The sequence below is a fragment of the Hyperolius riggenbachi genome, chromosome 11 (genome assembly GCF_040937935.1).
Source record: "Hyperolius riggenbachi isolate aHypRig1 chromosome 11, aHypRig1.pri, whole genome shotgun sequence".
NCBI lineage: Eukaryota > Metazoa > Chordata > Amphibia > Anura > Hyperoliidae > Hyperolius > Hyperolius riggenbachi.
Window position 1 is genome coordinate 74866494 of NC_090656.1, and position 23952 is coordinate 74890445.

Genomic DNA, 23952 nt, shown 5'->3' on the forward strand with positions numbered 1-23952 from the left:
TGTACAGGTAGCCAGAGGTGCCCAGTATAAGTAGCAAACCCCCAGTGTAGGTAGTGAGAGGTGTCCTTAGTCCCCCCCCTTTACCCCTAAGCACCTCTAAGTATAGTTAGCACCACTCCCTCCATTAGGGCATTGGAATGGTGTCAGTGGGCTCTCCATTCCTCAAAGACCTCAGATCAGTAGCAACCAAAGTGTGTGTGTGTGTGTGTGTGTGTGTGTGTGTGTGTGTGTGTGTGTGTGTGTGTGTGTGTGTGTGTGTGTGTGTGTGTGTGTGTGTGTGTGTGTGTGTGTGAGAGAGAGAGAGAGAGAGAGTGCACAGTACCTGTGGGACGTCACTTCCGCATCTGAAGTGCTCCCAGTCCACGGTCACTGTGCGCCCTCTCTCGGGAAGGCACCAGGGTAGGTACGGTGGTGCAACACAAGAGCTGACTGTGGCACCCATGGCAAGGGCCATGCCTACACCCCTCTAGATACGCCACTGCCTATATACAGTTGTCCTGAGCCTAGCAGCACTGCACAACAGAAGTAACAGCACTCCTAATGCTGAATGCTGATAGGTAACATTAGATTCAGGTCCACTGTAGAGAAAAAGCTGACATTTCTGCTACCTTGTGATCTAGTTCTTCATCTAACAGCGGCAGGGTAAATCTACAGTATAAATCTACCACATCCGCACTAATCGCCTTTACAGATGCAGTGTTCCTACCCCCGCCAAACAGTAGGAAAGCACTCCTATCTCAGCAAGGCAGATTCCACTGACGCACATGGAAAGGTTTGCAAGAGATATCAGATAAACTACAGAGTAATTGTGGATACAGTACATCATGCAGCTCATTTCCAGGCATCAGTCTATAAATATCATCTACTAGTTTAGTAATTGACTACCCAGCAAGCTCATAGTAAACCAGAACTCCTAGCAGTGTATAAGGGACAATTGGTCCTCTGGATGTTACAAGTCCTACCCCATAGAGCCACATTAATTCATGCCATGCACTGATGAGGATCAACCAGTCTGAAACAGTCTGTATGCATGTTGGATTATTATGGCTCTGCACAATTAACAAGCTGACACATCATTGCATTCCAGCGGTTATGGAGGCGTGGCTAGCTTACAGGGCCAACATAGGATGATTTGCATATTCAGCAGTGATGCATTGTGGGAGACATAACATGCTCACTCCATCCTGAATTATTGCAAATACCTTCTGTTTTAAGAAGGCAAACTTTTGTTTTGTCTACTTTAGTAATCAAATTGGTCAAATGTTACCTTTTTACATGTAAAATGAGGCTTGTGCAGCTTCCGACAGGCTTGTGCAGCTTCCGACACCACTTCTTTTACTGCTTGGTTGTGGTCATGTGATCAAAATTTCAAGGCAAGAGCCTTGAAATTTTGATCACATGACCACAACCAAGCAGTAAAAGAAGTCAGGCTCTGTTTGAGTTTGTATTACGCAGGATGAAAAACACAGGCTAAATCTCTCTGAGAAGATTACAGCCTATAGCACTATCAGTCTGTGGTGTCGGAAGTGGTCAGTATCTGGGCTCCTGAGCAACTATTTTAAAAGCAATTTAGCTGACATAAGCTAATCAAGGAGTTTATACAAAGACAGGAACATGCTCTTCAACTGAGTGCCTAAACAGATCTATGAAAACATTTTTAATGGGGGTTTAAAATACTTGAAAAGCATGGGGCCATATGTAATGCCAGGTGATAAGAAGATTGCAGGAGGCAAATTCAATTGCCAGCTTCACCTGAGTGATGTCTGACCGAGAAGAGCGCCAAAATAGTAGCTATCGGCCAGAGCGTTTCTGGTGGCTGTGTGAAGATGGTGAGGGGGGTTTTGTGCTGTTGTTCAGCACCAAGGCATTGATAACTTGCTCTACCGGGAGATCTGCTACACCAGCACTCACTGCCATTTCATCCCCAGGCACCCCAACGTCTGTCTGTTTCATGCCATGCTACCCTGGCTTCATCGCTCCATGCGGCTTGAGCTGAACCGCCGACCTGTGTCCGCCACGCTACTCTGCTTCTGACCAGGCGAGTAGCAAAAGGGGTGCAGAGGTAGCAACCACATCGGGGCCCTGGGCCAGAGGGGCCCCGAAGGGCTCTCCCTCAACTACAGTATTAGCTCTCTATTAGTCCTGTGATCATAATAATCACTATAGATACTTTGAATTGTGGTAATCACTAACAAAGTTGTCCCCATCCCCTTCTTGCACCTCTGACACTGTAGTTGCCATTGGCAGGTTTTGTTGCGCCGTATCAATTGTTATGTATAGAGTGCTTGGGGGGCCCCATTGTAAAACTTGCATCTGAGCCCACAGCTCCTTAGCTACGCCACTGCTTCTGACATCTGATACAGAACACTGGAGCCCCGGCAAATCATCTTCATAGCTCCTTTTGGAGCTCCCTGGTCTTCTAGGTGGAGAGAATCCTCCTGGGATTTCAAGGGAGTCTGTACAGTTGTAGTACTAGTATGTTGAGAATCATTGTGTGTCACGTGGTTCGCAATCGTCCACTCGTCGGGAATCATTCATAAGCAATGACATTTATCTGACATATCGTTAGCTTCAGAGTTAACACAAATCAAATCAAATCAAAGATAGCTTTGTTGGCATGACCAAGATTCATTACAGGTATTGCCTTAGCAACGGGAAAAGGGGGACATGGAAGGGGGTGGGGTAGGGGGACAAGGGCTAAGCAGTATGTGGACATTTTTTAGGTTTACAGTTCGGTTATGCTCCACTCAGTCTGTGGCATGATGTGACATAGCGTGCAGCGATTGTCACTGTGGGTTCCTCTTCTCCCAGTAGGATATTTGTTTTTCTCTCATCTTCTAATGTGAGAAAGTCTGGGAATAGTTCCAACAATTTCTTAAAGTAAGTGTCCGTGGTTGCAGAGTTAACGCGTACCTCAGGGGCATAACAATAAGTAATTTAAAGGAAACCTGAGGCAAAAATAAAAAGTATCCATACATATCTGGGCTTTCCAGCCCCCTTCAGGCCTATGGCTCTCTTGCCTTCATCCTAAGCCACCTCGATCCTTCTTTGGCCATCCAGGTATACATATCAGTTGCTGGCTGTTACCGTGTACTGCCCAACCTGGCCATGTTCGCGTGTCACCATTCCGCTCCTGTCGCCGAGAGCGTACTACTGTGCAGGCGCAGAACGCTCCTGGCAACAGGAGCACGAAGGGGGAGCGCACGTGGTCGGGCTATGCATGCACACTGCGCACCGACTGACGGCAACTGATGGGTTTACCAGGATGAACAGCAGAGGATCGAGGCAGCCCAAGAAGACAGCGAGGGAGCCAATGGCCTGAAGGGGGCTGGAGAAAGCACCAGGTATGTATGGATACTTTTTTTGGTCTATTTAAGCCTTAGGGCTCGTTCACATCCAACGAGCTTCCGTGCGCATTTGAAAGCGCATATGACGTGGTAACATGCAAGAATGGCAGAAGGGCATAGACAGCCCTTCTGCCATTCACATCAAAGGTGCTGCGCAGCAGTATGATGCGCTATGATGCGCTTGCGTACTGCCGCATGCATTCTCCCCACAAGCGCAGAGATGACCCAATTCACTGTCAATGGATGGGATCAGCAGCGCAGTGGGTAGCGGCGCAGTTGGCAAGCGATTGTACAGGTTGCGTTCCGGCCATCGGCGCTGCATAGATGTGAATGAGGCCTTATACATACGGTCTTCTAATATTCCAGCATGTGAACAGCTGACCCTAACCATTTGTACATTTGTGGATTTTTTACTCTGCCTGCCGAAAGCCTCCCACTTGTTCATCAAGCCACTGGAGAACAAAAAGCACAGATCTTTTGTGTTCTGCACTATTTTATAGATAGGGCAGAGTTTCCATATGCTGTGTATTGGGGCTGGGCTTTTAAGTGATGAACATTGCCTTAAAGGGAAAGTTCAGGCAAAATAAAAAATCCAAATCCACTTACCTGGGGCTTCCTCCAGCTCGTGGCAGGCAGGAAGTTCCCTCGCCGCCGATCCGCAGGCTCCCGGTCTTCTCCGGTGGCCGACCCGACCTGGCCAGGCCGGCTGCCAGCTCGGGCTCTTCTGCACTTCAATAACGGTTTCTTCTGCGCTCCACGCGGGCGCGCTGACGTCATCCGGGCTGTACTGCGCAGGTGCAGTTGTTCTGCGCCTGCACAGTACAGCCCGGATGACGTCAGCGTGCCTGCGTGGAGCGCACAAGAGACGTCATTGAAGCGCAGAAGAGGCCCGATCAGGAAGCCGGCCAGGTCGGGTCGGCCACCGGAGGAGACCGGGAGCCTGCGGAGCGGCAGCGAGGGAACTTCCTGCCTGCCACGGGCTGGAGGAAGCCCCAGGTAAGTGCATTTGGATTTTTTATTTTGGCCCCATAGTCCCTGGATATTTCCTTTAAAGCTGTATTCCCTTTCCCTTTCCTCAAGGCCTACCAACAGTGCACGTTTTGTGGAAATCCTTAGAGGTAGTTAATCAGCTCTGCTGAGACACTAATTACCCCTCCTGTGAGTGTTTGTGGTTTCCTGCAAAACATGCGCTGTTGCTGGGCCTTGAGAACGGGATTGAGGAATTCAGGTTTACAAAATAGAATTATGTACAGCAGGCAGCCATTCACAGAAAAAGCCAGGATGAATAACATCACAAAGCCTAGATGAGGTTTAGTTATACAGTACATTGCAGTAGATAATGTAACAGGGACACCTGCAGGCTGGAGGCAGAAACACCACACCATACAAGAGGAGGGACCACTTTTCTGTTTTACATGGACCAATTAACACGACCTGTTTGCCTTCGCTGCAGCCTAGTGAAGTATACTCGGGTACTCTGCTGGCTGTTCTGATTGGCTGAGCTTTGCAGAGCCTTCTGAGTCACAGGACTGGCAGTACACTATGACAGATCTTTTAAGGTCAGACTTTTCACATACACCATATGTCACATGTGTATCTGTTTTCAGACTATTTACAATAATCAGATCACACTCACGCTTGTATCTGAAAATAAAACGTTGGAACCAGTATAGATTCTTATCCCACCTCCACATTCTATACCCTGAAGGTAATTATTGTTTCTCATAAGAAACACATATGTTTTCCTGTTTACAGAGCTGCTCTGTCCAAACACTCCATGAATTATTTATTGCGTCTGACCCTCCGCCTCTGCCGAGTGGTTTAGGTGCCTGGGCTGTAATTGAGTTTGTTTGTTGTATGCAGTGAGCGGTAATGACATTTGGAATAGACAGGCAGGATATTCGAATGGTCTGTAATGTAATTGTGCTTTCAAATCAAGGCTTTATCTCATTGTGGAACTCATTATCTCATGCTCAGAGGGAAAGATGGAAAATGAACAGCATGCGTGGAGTCCATTATACCCACCGGGCAGCAGCAGCAGCCGGCTCCCACCAGCAAACATGGAGTACACTCTGTATTTTTCTTTAAAGGGAACCTGAAGTGAGAGGGATATGGAGGCTGCCATGTTTATTTCCATTTAAACAATGCAGATTGCCTGGCAGCCCTGATGACTCTTAGCTCTTCTAATACTCTTAAGACTCGTACAAACGCATGACTAAAGTAGGCTGAGGCCGCCAGTAAGGACTGATAGTCAGGCGTGTGTACAGACCTGACCTCTGCTCTGCAAGCGATCTATACGCCGGATCAACTTGGCCCAAGCAGTGGGCAACTCCTTTGTGCAGGCTGTTCCCCCGTCCACCTCATGACGTCACATACGCACCACTTCTCCCACACACATAGCAACTACACAGCTGACTCCGCGTCTGTACAGGCCAGCCTAGCAATGTCACCAGGGGTGTTGCTAGGATCCTGGGAGATCTGCCTGGGGACCCCAAATTGGCACTAGGCTAATTTGCAGAGTGCATAGCGACAAAAATGTGCATGGCCATGCATCAGGGGAAAGTGGGTGTGGTAATGGGTGGGGCCAAATGTACATGAACAGCAGCAGTGTGACTTGTGGGCCTGTCAAGCAAAACATTTCCTGAACCCCCCTCTCTTTTAATAATAATTATAAAAAAAGCCTTAGTTATCATACAAACGCCTCCCCACAAAATCCATAATTAGACAGCATGCCCCCCCATGTAAAAATATCATAAATAGGTAGCATTTTAAATAAATACACATAAATAGGGAGAGTCCCCTCACTTGGCTTCAGTGTTGTCTTCGGCTGGCCTGGTGATGCTGTGGGCTGGCTGATGGTGATGCTCTGCTGGCCTAGCTGGTGGTGATGCTCTGCTGGGCTGGCTGGTGGTGATGCTCTGCTGGCCTGGCTGGTGGTGATGTTCTGCTGGCCTGGCTGGTGGTGATATTCTGCTGGCCTGGCTGGTGGTGATATTCTGCTGGCCTAGCTGGTGGTGATGTTCTGCTGGCCTGGCTGGTGGTGATGTTCTGCTGGCCTGGCTGGTGGTGATGTTCTGCGGGCCTGGCTGGTGGTGATGTTCTGCGGGCCTGACTGGTGGTGATGTTCTGCTGGCCTGACTGGTGGTGATGTTCTGCTGGCCTGGCTGCTGGTGATGTTCTGCTGGCCTGGCTGCTGGTGATGTTCTGCTGGCCTGGCTGGTGGTGATGATCTGCTGGCCTGGCTGGCGGTGATGCTCTGCTGGCCTGGCTGGCGGTCATGTTCTGCTGGCCTGGCTGGTGGTGATGTTCTGCTGGCCTGGCTGGTGGTGATGTTCTGCTGGCCTGGCTGGTGGTGATGATCTGCTGGCCTGGCTGGTGGTGATGATCTGCTGGCCTGGCTGGTGGTGATGTTCTGCTGGCCTGGCTGGTGGTGATGTTCTGCTGGCCTGGCTGGTGGTGATGCTCTGCTGGCCTGGCTGGTGGTGATGCTCTGCTGGGCTGGCTAGTGGTGATGCTCTGCTGGGCTGGCTGGTGGTGATGTTCTGCTGGCCTGGTAGTTGGTGATGCTCTGCTGGCCTAGTCTGTAGTGATGCTCTCCTGGCCTGGCTGGTGGTGATGCTGAGGCCTGACTGGTGGTGATGGTCTGCTAGCCTGACTGGTGCCAATGCTCTGCTGGCCTGGCCAGTGGAAAAAGAAAGAAAATAAATCCTGGTATAAAACTACTGCACCACCATGAGTAGAATGAATATAAATGCTTTATTGAACACCAACATATTAAAATCAATTCAAATACAAACAACATTCCACAACACAATATGTGTGGATACAATATAATACCTAGTACCTCACCTCCAAATTCCAATGAGTACCCTGTATGCTGTTCAATAGTAACCATCTGGGTTCACACTAGAGCCCAGTATGGAAAACGGACCCAGGTCCATGTGGCTGGATGGTGTACTAGTTAAGGGCTCTGCCTGTGACACAGGAGACCTGGGTTTGAATCTTGGCTCTGCCTGTTCAGTAAGCCAGTAATTCAGTAAGGAGCTCTTTGGGCAAGACTCCCTAACACTGCTACTGCCTACTGAGTGCGCTCTAGTGGCTGCCTCGCAAGCGCTTTGAGTCCGACAGGAGAAAAGCGCCATACAAAAAAAGGTATTATTATGTGGGTAAAGTGCAATTAGCGTCGAGTTAATGAGCGTTGAGCACCGCCCACAAGATGGTGCCACCGTCTCCCTGAAAACATTCAGGGCACTTACATGGGCGCCCCAAAGAAATACATTCAGGGCACCATGGAAACAGAACCAGGGAAGTGCTTCAGAACTAACCCCCTAGCGACGCACCTGGATGTCTCAATTCCCTACAGGCGACATCAAATATGTCAAATATGTATACGTATGTTTAACACACAGCAGGCCAGTACATTACTTCTGTGGCACCCAAAGCACTTCTGTTGCATCGCGTAGCACCACAGTACTGTGGCATGTCGCATAGAAATAAATGGTTACTGGACCAAGCTGTGGTGGGAAAGAGTACTGCAACTCAATGTGACACAGTACATAGGAAAGGGCCTTAAACTTACTAACCAAAGCAGGGTTTTAGAACTTAAAGTGGATCTGCAGAGTCTTCGTCTAGAGCAAACATGTCAAACTCTGGCCCGTGGGCCAAATCTGGCCCTTTGAGTAAACAGATTTGTCCCGCAGGTGTTTTCCCCACTTTGCATTGAGGTTGGCCCAACCTAGATCACCAGACTATATTGGAGGTTAAGCCATAGATCACCAGGGTAGCCATATGGGGAGGGGGACAGCACTAGATACCAGGTAACTGTATAGGAGAGGGAAAAGGGCCACTAGATACCAGGGAACTGTATAGGGGAGGCAGGACCACTAAACATCAGAGAACTGTATAGGGAGGAGGAGGCATTAAAAACCAGGGAACTGTATAGGGGATGGAGGGGGACTCTCAGACACAAGGGAACTTTATAAGGGAGGGAGATGGCCACTAGATATTGAGGTCGGCCCGTGACTTGGTCCCAGAGATCACTTTCAGCCCACTTTGAATTTGAGTTCAACACTCCTGATCTAGAGCCACATCATGTTGCAACTTGCAGCTTGTCTAGAAATTGTAATGGTTTTAAAAAATAAATAAAAAAAAAGTTCTTCAAAATGTTAGTATTCACATACTTTGAGAGAATCTGTAAATTATAGGCATAGGTAGCCAGAGAGGACACCCCCAGCATAGGTAGTAAGAGAGGGGGGGGGGGGGGTCAGAGAAAGTACTCTCCTCTATTTCCTCTGTAATTACTTAATTATAAGTCAGTCTGATATCCTGTCCTGCAGCCACAATATTATCAATTAGCTTCAGTGAATTGTAAATACTGTATGTCTTCAAATGATTTCAGACCAATTTACTTTCTTTCTTTTTTTTTTTTTTACCGTGTTTAATCGTTTAGAGCAAACATTGAACTTTGAGTTTCATCTCACTTGAAAGGTGGGTACACACGTCAGATAAAAGTCTTTGGAAAATGAAAGATCACAGACCAATTTTACCCCCTTCCATGTAGTATGAGAGCCATACTCTACACAGTGTATTCTATGGAGCTGAACTCCCCATCAGATAAAAATCTTTGCAAGATCCTGCACACACAGATGCTGGCGTACATCAAAAAAGGGCATCGGGAAAAAAGGGCGCGTGGTGTAAAGGATAAACAGTATTATCGTTTATTGAAATATTGTGTAGAATTTCGTTTAGAAATAGTGTTTTAAGAATTTATAAATCACTAAATAATGTGTATGAGATCGGCAATTCTTAAAACGTTAATCTTCCGTATTTGTAAACTGAAACTTATATTTACGTTTGTTAAAACCCTCCCTGTACCTATCCCTAACCCCTAGACCCCCTGTTGGTGCCTAAACCTAAGACCCCCCTGTTGGTGCCTAAACCTAAGACCCCCCTGTTGGTGCCTAAACCTAAGACCCCCCTGTTGGTGCCTAAACCTAAGACCCCCCCGTTTGGTGCCTAAACCTAAGACCCCCCTGTTGGTGCCTAAACCTAAGACCCCCCTGTTGGTGCTTAAACCTAAAACCCCCTATGGATAATAATGTTTTACAGACATTAAAGCGGTTTAACACCCAGCATTACAACTTTGCTTTAAAAGATTGCTTACAGCTTACAAACTATTATGCCAGATTTTTTTTTAAGCAGAAATTCACTGAATGGGTTAAACATGACATTTTAGTGTTGGATTCAACTAGGAATCCGCATCCATTCTTATCTTTTAGTTACAAATGTATCTTTATTTGGAATACAAATAGACCTTTGAAAAGCCTGCCGGGGAAGCCCTCTTTGTTCTCTCAAAGCAGTGTTTGTTTGTTACATTGTAGATAGATACATTTGTAACTAAACAAGCAAGCACGGAGGAGGATTTCTAGCTAAATGCAGCACTAAAATGTCATGTTTAATCCATTTAGTGAATTTCTGCTAAAAAAAAAATCTGGCATAATAGTTTATAAGCTGTAAGCAATCTTTTAAAGCAAAGTTGAAATGCTGGGTGTTAGACCACTTTAATAAATAAAAAATGTAAATAAAAAAATGTAATTAATTTTTTTGGGCGAAAAATGTTTTAGAAATGTTTTAGAAATAGTGATTTAGTATCTTTATAAACGTTATTCGTCACAGGCTCATTTTGTAAAGTTAAATCATAGTTATAATCCTTAAAAATCTCCGGGCGCCGTTTGTTAAAACGTTAATAATCTCCGGCGCCTTTTTTTCCCTGTTCGGCGCCCGGTAAACGATATTTATAATAGGAGTGAATGGGGCGCCCTTTTTGTCCACTTGTCTTATGCGCCCAAATCTCCTGCTTCCCAGATGCTGTACACATGCAACAGATCAGTATCTGCAAAAGATCAGTTCCTGCAAAAGATCAGTTGCAGGAACTGATCTTTTGCAGATACTGAACTTTTGCATGTGTACAGCATCTTTGTGTGCAGCATCTTGCAAAGATTTTTATCTGATGGGGAGTTCAGCTCCATAGAATAGACTGTGTAGAGTATGGCTCTCATACTACATGGAAGGAGGTAAAATTGGTACGTGATCTTTCATTTTCCAAAGACTTTTATCTGACGTGTGTACCCACCTTAATACAAATGGCTGCATATCTGAATGGTATACTGACCATAAACTTTTCATTTTCTGTCGTTTCAGCTCTTGCTGGGAGCAGAAAATACCAATCCGCCAGGAAGGAAGGAAAGTGTGCAACCAAACCTTGGACATTGGGCGATTTCTTGCTCCCCAGCCTTCTGGATAGATTACATGTCCATCAAAGTCACATGCACAAGTAAGTTTGGTTCTTTGCATACCTCTAGTCTAGAGTACCCTGTTAAGTTCATGTGCCATCCTGTGTGCTCAGAAGAGGTAACACAGCACACAGCTATCTGTACGCATTGCGTTCTGCTCGCGCTAGTGGCTATGTGTGACGCATTTTTTTTTCAACTCCCGGCGCTTGGGTGGGCATTGCGTTTTTGTGAAAAGCACTTTTCTAAGCGCTTTTCCAGAGCGTTTTTTTTAATTCACTCCCTGACGTAAGTCAGGAAGTGAACTCTTTGACCCGGAAAAGAGTAAATACAATGTATTTATTCTTAAAAACGCTCACGCAAATCGCTGCACAAAGCGATTTTGTGAGCGTTTTGCGTTTTTTCCTATAACTTCCATTGAGGCAAAATCGCCTCAAAAATGGTACATGCAATGCTTTTCTGTGTGGATCGGAAACAAACTGCTCAAATGTGAACTCTTCCATAGAGAATCGTTGCACAAGCACTTTTGCAGGGCGATTTTGAAAAATTGCCAGCGCTTAAAAAAAAATCACAGTGCCTCTAGTGTGAACAGGCCCTAAGTGAAGATTACAAAAGTATCTTAAAGTGAACTTGTAACATAAAAAAATGGGGTACTTAGCTCCGGGAGGGGGAAGCCTCTGGATCCTATTAAGTCTTCCCTCGTCCTCCTCCATCCCACTTGAAGGCGCGTACACACACACTACATCCGGCAACGACGGGTCCGTCAGACCCTCTCGCTGGGCGGTCGTTTACCCGACAGTAGTGCGACACAGTGGCTGGATGGTGTAATGGTTAAGGGCTCTGCCTCTGACACAGAAGACCTGGGTTCGAATCTTGGCTCTGCCTGTTCAGTAAGCCAGCACCTATTCAGTAAGGAAACCTTAGGCAAGTCTCCCTAACACTGCTACTGCCTATAGAGCGCGTCCTAGTGGCTGCAGCTCTGGCACTTTGAGTCCGCCAGGAGAATAGCGCGATATAAATGTTATTTGTCTTGTCTTGTGTGTACGCACCTTTAGTCTCATGGGGCCCCTCTGAACAGCGGGTATGTAAATATTTACCTTCCCCGCTCTTGGCTCAAGTTCATGCAGAAATAGCCAATCCCAGGCACAAGTCGCCGGAGCAGTAGAGCGGACTCGATTGAGATTGGCTATTTACGCCTTAGCCCATCGGGGAGCAGTTACTGCACCTGCGCTGGAGACGGGGAAAGTAAATATTGCAGGCTCTACGGCGCTTGCGCCACAGCATGGCAAATTGTCCCGGGCCTTTGTGGCCTCTCCAGAAATCAGGCCCTGCTCAGAGAGACAGGATTGGGTGTCTGCAATATTTAACGTGGTGAAGAAAACATCACTTTTGAAAAATTCAGACCATGTTGCTACGCAGCCTGCAAACAGAAAACAAGATTGGAAGGATGTGTCAAATTCATTTTCTTTCAGCAAGCCCTGATTCATTTATTGGGGTTTATCCAAGCGTAGCTGCGCTTATCCCTTAACACCCTCGGAAATACAACATACATAAAAAGATAATAGGTACTGTTGAGTCCCTGATAGTGTTTCCCTGATAGTGTTTCCTCTCTCAGCATGGCCTGTATTTAGAGTGAGATGTGATCTGTCCCGGGGAGGAGAAGCTACAAAAACCGCCAGCTGCTGGCTGATCCCTCCGAGTGTTTGGAGCAAGAAAATGTATTTTTTTCCCATGTAATTAGTTGGCTAATTTTATAATAGAATTCATTAATGGCAGCACTTAGCAGCTTGCAGGAAAAACATTACAAGTGTCAGGATTTGCTTTATCTGTGGCTTGTAATATCCAAATGGGCCTACAAATGGAAATAAATTGCTGTACAAGAAAAATAATTGCAGACACATTCTTTGCCAGAGGAGAAGCCCATTGCTCATAAAAGAGCAGGATAAAAATGCTTATGCAAAAAAAAAATATGCTTCAAAACGGCAAACTCTCATTCATGTAACAGCAGCAGAAACCATGTCACTTTTTAATCCTTGGGGTATTCGCACAGACCTCTGGTATATTAAGCATCTGCAGGCAACGCGTGGCAGTTGTACTGGTGAGTTGCATAAAGTGCACACAACAATTTCACTGGTGATTTACATAGTGTATGCACAGCAATTTTACTGGTGGTAAGTTACATAGTGTACACATTGCAATATTACTAGTGAGTTACCATATATACTCGAATATAAGTCAACATCGTGTATAAGTCGACCCCAATAAATGATCCTCTTAAGATGGAATTTTTTAATTTCTCAAGTATAACACCCTGTCAGCTGAGTAACCTCGGAGCAGTGCTTTTTGGCAATGCTAGATTTGGGCGCAGCCGGCGCCGCCATAGACTATAAGGGGAATCAGTCTATAGCGGCGCTCAGTGAGTAACGTCGGCGTTGTCAGAAGAAGGAGCCGAAGTTGCTTAAAAACACAATAATTCGGCCTCCAGCTGGAAGCCAAATTATATCATTCCCCCACTATCCATGGCGGCCTGGAGGGGGAATAGTAATTAATACGGCCTGGACTTGTGCAGCAGCAGGATCAGCCATATACCGGCTGTATCCAGCGCCCAAGTCTACCGGCACAGATTTCATATGTACTCAGTAATCTCCCACCCACCACCAAAAGGAGGGGCCACCTCTGTCTATCCTTCCCCGTGTGGAATCAGATGACAATTTGTCACCTTATAGCAGTTTCACTAGTGAGTTACATGGTGTGTGCACTGCAATTTTACTGGTGAGTTACATATCGTACACACTCTGATATTTTACGGGTGAGTTACATAGGCTACACACTCTGATATTTTACTGGTGAGTTACATAGCCTACACACTCTGATATTTTACTGGTGAGTTACATAGTGTACACACTCTGATATTTTACTGGTGAGTTACATAGCGTGCGCACAGCAATTTTACTGGTGAGTTACATAGCATACACACTGCAATTTTACTGGTGAGTAAGGCCCCATTCACACTTAGAGGCGCAAAACGGCAGCGATTTTTGCTGCGGTTTTGCGGGAGTGATTTTTTTCGCGATTTCACGTGGAAAAATCACTGGACAGTGCAGCGATTTATCCACGATCGCGTTTAGCGCTCCTATAGCACTGAAACGCGATCGCCGGGAAATCGCCTGAAAATGGTGCAGGCTACACGTTTGTGTTTTGCAATCTTGGGTGATTTGCAGCGATTGGTGAGTTATATAGCGTACACACTGCAATTTTACTGGTGAGTTATATAGCGTACACACTGCAATTTTACTGGTGAGTTATATAGCGTACACACTCTGATATTTTACTGGTAAGTTACATAGCGTGCGCACAGCAATTTTACTGGTGAGTTACATAGCGTACACACTGCAATTTTACTGGTGGGTTACATTGGGCTTGATTCACAAAAGAGTGCTAACTGTTAGCGCGGCCGTTTTTCGCGCGAATTTTCGCGTTCGCACGCAATTAAACGTTTTTAACCGCGAATTTTACTGGTGAGTTATGTAGCATACACACAGCAATTTTACTGGTGAGTTACATAACGTGCATACAGCAATTTTACTGGAGAGTTACATAACGTGCGTACAGCAATTTTACTGGTGAGTTACATAACGTGCGCATACATAGCGTACACACTGCAATTTTACTGGTAAGTTACATAACGTGTGCACAGCAATTTTACCGGTGAGTTACATAGGATACACACTGCAATTTTACTGGTGAGTTACATAGGATACACACTGCAATTTTACTGGTGAGTTACATAGGATACACACTGCAATTTTACTGGTGAGTTACATAGGATACACACTGCAATTTTACTGGTGAGTTGCATAGCGTGCGTACAGCAATTTTACTGGTGAGTTACATAGCATACACACTGCAATTTTACTGGTGAGTTACATAGCGTGCAATGTACTAATGAGTTGCATAATGTGCATACGGCAATTTTACTGGTGAGTTGCATAGTGTGCGCACAGCAATTTTACTGGTGAGTTACATTGAGTGCACACAGCAATTTTACGCATACATTTGAAATCGGTGCCGGTAGACTTGGGCGCAGGATACAGCTGGTATATGGCTGATCCTGCTGTTGCACAAGTCTAGGCCGTGTTAATTACTATTCCCCCTCCAGGCCGCCATGGATAGTGGGGGAATGATATAATTTGGCTTCCAGCGATTGCTGGAGGCCGAATTATTGTGTTTTTTAAGCAACTTCGGCTCCGTCTTCTGACGGTGCTGACGTTACTCACTGTAATGTAGATGTGATTCCCATTATAGTCTATGGTGGCGCCGGCTGCGCTCAAATCTAGCAGCGCTGAAAAGCATTGCTCCGCAATTTTACTGGTGAGTTAAATAGCGTGCGCACAGAAATTTTGCTAGTGAGTCACATACTGTGCGCACAGCAATTTTACTGGTGAGTTACATAGTGTGCACACTGAAATTTTGCAGGTGAGTTACATAGTGTGCGCACAGCAATTTTCCTGGTGAGTCACATAGCGTGCACACAGCAATTTTACTGGTGAGTTACACAGCGTGCACACTGCAATTTTACTGGCGAGTTACATAGCGTGTGCACAGCAATTTTACTGGTGAGTTGCATAGTGTGCACACTGCAATTTTACTGGTAAGTTACATAGCGTACACACTGCAATTTTACTGGTGAGTTGCACAATACAAGTGAAGTGAGAACAGCAATTTTGCCACAAGTACATGACTACACCTCTGTGAGTATTATTTGTCCGCATGGCTGCTAATGAGGAATGGATCCTCCCTTCTCATAGTGTTTTACACCTTAGAATCAGTCTGAACCGTCACTACAGCTAAGCAATGTCTGTCTGTATAGACTATAAGGCCTGAAACACACCAGAGGAGTTTTTCTGAGCGTTTTGAGTTTTTAAATCTGCTGCTAATGTTATCCTATGTGTCTGTGCACACTGGAGCAATGAGGTTTTGTAAAAAAACCCATAGCATTACATTGGGAAGAGCTTTTAGAGGTTTCAAAACCTCTTCCCAATGTAATGCTATGGGATTTTTTACAAAACCTCATTGCTCCAGTGTGCACAGACACATAGGATAACATTAGCAGCAGATTTAAAAACTCAAAACGCTCAGAAAAACTCCTCTGGTGTGTTTCAGGCCTTACTGCCAATTAACTTTGAGGCCCAGTGCACATCGAGCGGTTTTTGGAGCGATCCGCCGGCCGCATCCGCCTATAAAAACGATTGTCTAATGTATTGCAATGGGATGGTGCACACCGGCGGTTTGCGGTTTTTGCCAAGCCGCAAACGTGCCTCCTGCTGCGCGTTTGCGGATTTCGGAAGCGTTTCGTCCTCAATGTAAAGTATAGGAAAAACGCAAACCGCTCTGAAAAACGCTACTTCAGAGCGGTTTGCCAGGCATTTTTGTTACAGTAGCTGTTCAGTAACAGCTTTTACTGTAACAATATGTGTAATCTGCTACACAAAAACGCACCCAAAACTGCTAGGTATGTTTAGAAAACCTCTCTAAACATACCTAGAATCGCTCTGAAATCAGCTCCCAAAACCGCTAGCGTATTGCGGATCTGCTAGCGGTTTTGGTGTGCACTGGGCCTTACATGTTGTGGCTGATGCAATATCCTAATTACCTGTTCTTGCCTTGCAGAGATCTACTTAAACCAGAGTAACTCTCTTCCTGAGTATTTTGGTTACGTCCGGAGCAGCCATGATTCTACTTTGCTGGTGTCACCACTGGTTGTAGCAGGAATTGTAATTGGACTGGTTCTTTTCTTGTCCTGTGTCACCATCATCATTGGAAGCCTGAGGAAAGATGGGAGAGAAAGAGACTGGCGTCTTGAAAATCCAAGCTACGGTATATAAACCTATTATTGTAGTCAGCACAGTAGTATAGTGAATAGCACTCTCGCCTTGCAGCGCTGGGTCCCCAGTTCATGTCTGGACCAGGACACTATCTGCACAGAGTTTGTATGTTCTCCCCATGTTTGCATGGGTTTCCTTCCAGAAACATACATATAGGTTAATTCCAATCCACCCCCCTCCCCCACCCCCACCCCTTCAATTGACTGCTAGGTACAAAATGCAATTTTATGACAGATTTGTCAGATTATTTCTAACATGCCCGATCTGATTTCCGATGATTTTCCATTCGATATCCCGTTCACTTTTATGGAAAATCAATTGGAAATCAGATCGGACATGTTGGAAATCGATCTGACAGTAAATCTGTCAGAAAATTGCACAAAATGTACAAAAACGATTGTTTTGCATTAGTAAATAATATCATAATAGCATTCTGCCTGCGGGTGCCACGGGGGCACCCATACATACAAATGCATGTGCACATACACGCGTGCCTGCTTAACGCTACCGATTAAAGTGGTCTGAAAGCCAGCATTTCTACTTTGCTCTAAAAGATTTCTTACAGCTTTGAAGCTACTATCCCAGAAAAAAATTGTAGCTGAACATCATTTAAACAGTTTAACAGCACCTTGTCCTGCCATGGAAAGAATATTCAGCTTGAAATCTGCATCCAGACTGGAGAAAACAGTATCTTTGTTTACATTCCAATGTTTTTACATTTGTGTGCAAACAACTGAAAACACTCTCTGAGAAGCTCTCTGTGCTTCAAGCATACACACAGCTCAGAACAGCTCACTAGAAGATTTTAATATATAATAAAAATCAGCTGGAATAAAATGCAATAGCAGCTTTCAGGGCAAGATAAACTTTGGAAATTGTAATTTGCAGAGAGACAATATTACTGGTGCACAAAAGCAAATATGATAACTGTATGAATAATACAAAGTAGGAAAACACTATGAATGTTATGTCAGAGTTTCAGACCACATTAAGTGGTTAAAGGACCACTGTTGCAAATAATTGTAAAATTTAAAATACAGGCAAATAAAATGTAAATTTCTAAATACATTTTCCCTAAATTGCTGTTGGTAGTAAAAAGCTGACAGATCTCCTCATGGCAGGTTCTCATTATTATGTATTATATTTTATTTTTTTAGATTTTAAGTGCTCTTTTAGGACAGCTGTGGGGGAGGGGGGGGGGGTCATAAAAGGAAAAAGTCGATCCTGATGCTGATGTTTTCTTTTGTCCGTAGATGGAATATCCTATGCACCTTCCTTTGGAGATCTGAGCTCTGTCTGCACTGGGGACATCTCTCCAGCTTTAGATTTCGCCTCATATCTAGGCCTAAATGTTCCCTACCCAGACTTCCCTCCACGGTAAGAGCTTGTATGGGCGTAAACTGAAGAAAATTACCCAATACCCAAAACAGACAGTTTACAGTTTTAATTTTGTACTGCTAGTTACTGCTAGTGCAAGTTAAAACTTCTTCCATCTGGGCAAAATGAACCACTCATAATGCATCATTCCAAGGCAGTGATTGGAACCATACAGATCATTTCTTTTTGCCCTGGTGAGGCAGGAAATGCATCCAGAGCCAATGGCTTTAGTACACCTACAACCCTTAATTACATAGCCCCCAACGGTTGCTTTTTTGCAGCGACAGTCCCTCTTTGGGGACCTAGTCCCTCTGTCCCTCTTCCTCCCTCATTTCTCTCTCTTTTAGGACTGATGTACAGATCTGTGTAAATATATGTATTTTTCTACTGAAAAATGTGTTTCTTTGACTCTAAACTTCATTCCCATCCTTTAAATTGATATACAGTATATTTCTTATCTTCATATGTTAATATGTAGGAAAATGAACCAGGATAGAAAGGATCAGTGTGGTTTAAATTATAAAATAACATTTTTTTCTTATGAATTCTTTATGGTATGCGTGACAAGGGGTGTGTTGGGGCGTGCTCAGGGGTGTGGCTTAAGTGTCCCTCTATCTTATGTCAAAAAGTTGGGAGGTATGTAATTACACAGCGATGGCCAACTTCATTGTGCACGCCACTCCCCCACCCACCCCGTGGCATCACTTATGCGCTGCTCCATTTTCCCTCCACTCCCCGCTGCATAACAACAGTACGTTTCATCAGCTATACAGCCGATTTTTGCGTCTGTACAGCCCGACCCAATGATATCGACCACAGGGATTGGGTCCTGATGCCCGACAAGCGAAATCAGCCAAAGTTGTGTACGCGCCTTAAAGAGACACTGAAGCGAGAATAATTCTTGCTTCAGAGCTCATAGTTAGCAGGGGCACGTATAAAATGCCGCTATCCCGCGGCTAAACGGGGGTCCCTTCACCCCCCGCAAAATCAACGACCAAATTGGTCGTAGACTTTGCTGCTCCTAGAGGAAGGGCTAACGGCTGCAGCCCTGCCTCTAGTCGCATCTATCAGCGGCACATCGCCGCCTCTCCCCCGCCCCTCTCAGCGAAGGTAGACTGAGAGGGGCGGGGGAGAGGCGGAGATACGCGCTCACAGACGCGCGTGGGGCAGGGCTGCGGCGGTTAGCTCTGCCTTAATCCGGAAGAGATCCCCGCTGCACGGAGGGGATTTCGGGGAGTAAGGGACCCCCGTTTAGCCGCGCGATAGCGGCATTTTAGCAGGGGCACACATCCCCCTGCTAACTATGAGCTCTGAAGCGAGATTTATTCTCGCTTCAGAGTCTCTTTAAGACTCATCACAAAACCCTTTTTTGCACTGACCAGGGGTAAATAACCTAAGCCAGCTGTGATTAAATATGATTCATGGTTCCTTGCTGAAATGGCAATCCCTGATCATTGGGTGGGATATATTAAAGCGGATCCGAGATGAAAAACTGACTATAACAAGTAACTTGTCTATATATCTTATCTAAAGTTTAGATAGTTTACACAGCAAATGTAGCTGCAAACAGCTCTGACAGTATATGATTATTTCTTCCTGTGATACAATGACAGCAGCCATGTTGTTTGTAAACATAACACACAGGCAAGCTTATCTGATCTTCAGCACTCAGCCTGTGAAAAAACCTAACCCCCCTCCTCCTCCTCTCTGCCTCTGATATCTCTGGCTAGTAATACCTCCCCCTCCTGCTGCCCAGACTGAGCTCCCATGAGCCCTTGTTACTGTCTGAAAATGCCAAGGCGCTCTGAAAACCTGTGGGCATGGCTTGTTTAGTTTATAGGGAATTAGAGTATTAAAACAAAAACAAAAAAGTATTTGGCTTGAGGAATGCCCTATAAACAATAGGAAAGGAACACAATTATGCAATGAGTAAAAGTTCATCTCGGATCCACTTTAGTCTGTTGGGCCACAAAGAAACTTGTGATCAATGAAATGCCATTAAATGCCATTAATAGGTACGACCGATTGTTTCCAGGGCTGGATTTGTACTATTTACCGCCCAAGGCCACTGTCACCAGGCGCCCCCTTCAGTATAGGTAGCCAGACGACCCCCCTCCCCAGTATAGGTAGCCAGATGACCCCCCTCCAGTATAGGTAGCCAGATGACCCCCCCTCCAGTATAGGTAGCCAGATGACCCCTCCCCCCTTTCCTCTAGTATAGGTAGCGCGTAGCGTAGGGACCCCCCCCCCCCCAGTATAGGTAGCCAAATGACCCCTCCCCCCTTTCCTTCTAGTAGAGGTAGCCAGATGACTCTCTCTTAATCCCTCTTTTTCCCACCGCTGCTTTCAGTATAGGTAGCCAGCTCGCCTTTACACCACAGCAGCCATCAGTGTCACTCATTTCTCTGCTCATCTCCAGTGCAGAAGCTTCCTCTTCCCCTCCGTCTCCAATGCTGCCCACGTCCATAGCCACAAGCCACAATGCAAATGTGCACAGAGAGCAAGGTGGCAGCAGAGTACAGCGGTCAGGTGCTCGCTTGCAAATGCTGCACCAGTTTAGCCTGCTGCTTTGGTGCCCTTGCTCCTGTGGTGCCCTAGGCCATGGCCTAGGTGGCCTTGGCCTAAATCCGGCCCTGATTGTTTCTGAACAATGCGGTGGTTGAAAACGATCGATTGGCCACTGAATTGTATTGTTAATGGGCACCTTTAGGCCTTGCAGGGAAAGCAGAGTTATTTAAGGGTGTCTTATAAAGCGGTAATCAATAGGCTTATGCTTCTGTGGTGTTTAACACACCTGCGTTGCCTTCTTTCCTGTGACAACTTCATGTTGGCACAAGTGGACCACAAGATATTCTTAACGGCCGCATTGCGCTAGCCAACTTGATCAGCCGCTGGATTGTATCATAACAATAACGGGGACCTCTAGATTCACAGAGAAGATTTCTGATCATGTAAATGATCATTATCAAATGATCAAGTTGTATAACACTCGGCCAGCCCGACATTGTAGTTCCTGTTGCTGCTCACTGTGGAATAACATGCGCTTGTCACCTCTCCACAGTACAGAAAAGGCCGCTTGCCAGAGAGCCAAACATCATGCCTGTCCAACTATCAGTAATGCATAGCTCCCAACTTTTCTTCTTTGGGAGGGACAGTCCCTCTTTGGGAACCAAATCCCTCCATCCCTCTTCCTACCTCATGCGTTCCTCTTTAAGAAGTGATGTGCAGATCTATGTAAATACATTTATTTTTCTACTTAAAAATGTGTTTAATTGTCACTAAACTTTATTTTCATTGTTTAACCTCTTGAGGACCGCAGTGTTAAACCCCCCTAAAGACCAGGCCATTTTTCACTAAATTGGCCACTGCAGCTTCAAGGCCTCGCTGCAGGGCCACACAAGTGATCTTGCCCCCCTTTTCTCCCCACCAACAGAGCTTTCTGTTGGTGGGGTCTGATCGCTCCCCCAATGTATATTTTTTTTTTAACAAATACTTTTCTTATTTATTTATTTATTTTTTATTTATTTTTAAAATAAATTTACTTATTTCTCCTCCCCCCATCAGCCTATAAGCTCAACTGGCTGTGATAGGCTCTGGACAGGGACAGCCATGTCACTCGGCTGTCCCCTGTACAGCGCTGCCTTAGATCGCAGCGCTGTACCTAGTAAATAACGGTGATCACCGCTGGGAGACTGAAGGCTCCGCTCCGCCATCCAAGCAGGAATACGCGCGCATCGGCGTGCACAATCTCCTGCAAACCACTCCCCAAGGACCTTACGGCAAGTGGTTAAATTGATATATTTCTGATTTTCAAATGTTAAAATGATGGTATGGTTTGAATGATAAAAATACATCTTTTGATTCTGAATTCATTGGGGTCTACATGACAAGGGGTGTGGTGGGGGTGTGGTTAGTGGTGTAGCAGAGGTGTGTCTTAGTGTCCCTCTTTCTCATCTCAAAAAAATGGGAGGTAAAAAAATGTCAATCTCTATCATGAAGGATTCTTTCGCTTTGACTAAACACTGACATTTGTATGTAGCTTTACCGTTGCCTGGAAAATGCCAGTCTGGTTTTCCCTCCAGTCATCACTGGCAGCCTGTGTGGCAGGTCTGCCCACTCTCTGTCTAGGGCTGACGGAACACATACATCAAGTTAACAGACAGACACCGTCCAGTCACACAGCACACGCACAATAAGACATTGATGAGTGATGTTTGCTAAAACGCTAAACATTTAATTGACGTAACCTCTACTCAATTTACTGGCCACTGAGTTGGCCCCTTTTTTCATGTCTTATGGGTTTTTTAAATTAGATCATGAATAAATACAGCAATAGATTTTTTTTTAGCTCAGTGAATTGCTGCAGGGATCATTACGTAAATCACTCGTGACAGGCGGGATAAACGGCCATCGTGCTAATACGTCCTATTAGGAGAATGAATGGTGTCCCGGTTTGGTCGGTATCACAGCTCTCATCTGCTTTATTTAATGTGAAATGGAGAAGGGAAGATTAGAAGCCGGGATAGCAGACTTCTCGCTGCCCTTCACGGCGAATTTACTTTAAGCGAAGTGGCGGCAAAATGTAATAGATGAGCTGTTTTCATCGTCAGTTAAGATGGTGACATTAACCAAATGTCAGGAAGAATGAATCCTGCGAGGGGCTGGGGACTGCAGGGCCGATAAATGAAGGCAGCAGCTATTACTTTAATGGACTTGTGTCCATAATATAAAAGTACTTTAAGTTAAAGGTAATGTTTGGTGCATGACAGTTTCTAGGCTAAATTGCACCCAGGGTGAGGGTTTAAAAATTGCGCCCCTCCCTTCCCCGTGGACTCACAAACCCTTATGTTAGGTACTCACAATATAATTTTCTGGCAGATTTACCTGCTAGATCGATTTTTTTCCAGCATGTCCGATCTGAATTTCGATCGATTTTACGGTTGATTTCCATAAAGGTGGTAAACGGAACGGAATCGAAAAAAAAACAATTGAAATTCATATCGTACATGTTGGAAAAAATCAATCTGGCAGGTAAAACTGTCCGAAAATTGTATCGTGTGTACCTAGCATTACTCTTTAGGGCCCGTTCTCACCTGAGCGGGAATCGCACGATTCCCGCTCACGGCAAACCGCTAGCGGTTCTGCAAGAACCGCTACAGATTGTAGCGAGTGGCAGTGTTCTCACTGCCACGGTTGCGGTTATCGATAACCGCAACCGCGCTGCATGCAGCGGTTTGCCGGCGACGAGCGTTCCGCGATTAGCGATCGTGATTAGCGTGCACAGCGCGCTAATCGCGATCGCTCCAAAACCGCCACAGTGTCCAGTGATTTTTTTCCGCGCTAATCGCGGAAAAATCACTCCCGCAAAACGCCGGCGGTAATCGCCAGCGTTCTGCGGTTCTAAGTGTGAACGGGCCCTTAGGGACAGTCACACAGACACAGGTCACAAGTAGATCTGCCTACGTACTAGTGAGCAGCCGCTCATCCAGGAGGAAGCAGGGACCAGGAAAACATAGTGCTTCTTTAAGGCCCAGGGGCCCACTACGAGCGGTTTCTCAATTTCAGAAATCACTTGTGGTTCCAGAATCCCAAAGTCCTTCTATTTTTAAACCAGATCCCCAGAGCGATTGTGGTTTGGCCCTGCATCCATTTAATGAGATTGCTACAAAATGCAGCATGCAGCAAACTTTTAGCGATCACAACGCTGCAGTGAAACCACTCTCATAGGGAGCCATTGTTGCAGTGTTCAGCAAGCACTGCAGAAAGTGCAGGCGCCGGCTGATTATGCATGAAGGAAAGGAATCTGCCAAACAGGACACTGTATTTTTGATGTAATATTATGGCGTGAGCATTCGCCTGTGTGACATTTTCCTTTCTGTTTTTGCCTATGACAGTGATATTCTAGGCAGTAGATCAGTGTAACATGGTTTTCTGAATACTCAGTGGAGAGTTTTCCCCATAGAACGGCGCTCTGCGTTTGCACGACGGTATCTATGGAGCATCTGCTGTTGTAATTGTCTGCCTGTCTTATCCAGCAGCATATTTTACTCACAC

General features: G+C 45.6%; 1 protein-coding gene across 1 annotated transcript in view; it reads left to right on the forward strand.

Moving 5' to 3' along the window:
• The window catches only part of BEAN1 (brain expressed associated with NEDD4 1), a 32869-nt gene that overhangs the window by 5707 nt on the left and 3210 nt on the right, over positions 1–23952 (forward strand). Inside the window, exons 2-4 of the mRNA XM_068259986.1 lie at positions 10548–10680; positions 16307–16513; positions 17775–17898. Of these exons, the coding sequence (XP_068116087.1) occupies positions 10656–10680; positions 16307–16513; positions 17775–17898 (356 nt within the window). The 5' untranslated portion in view covers positions 10548–10655. The remainder of the gene's footprint in view (positions 1–10547; positions 10681–16306; positions 16514–17774; positions 17899–23952) is intronic.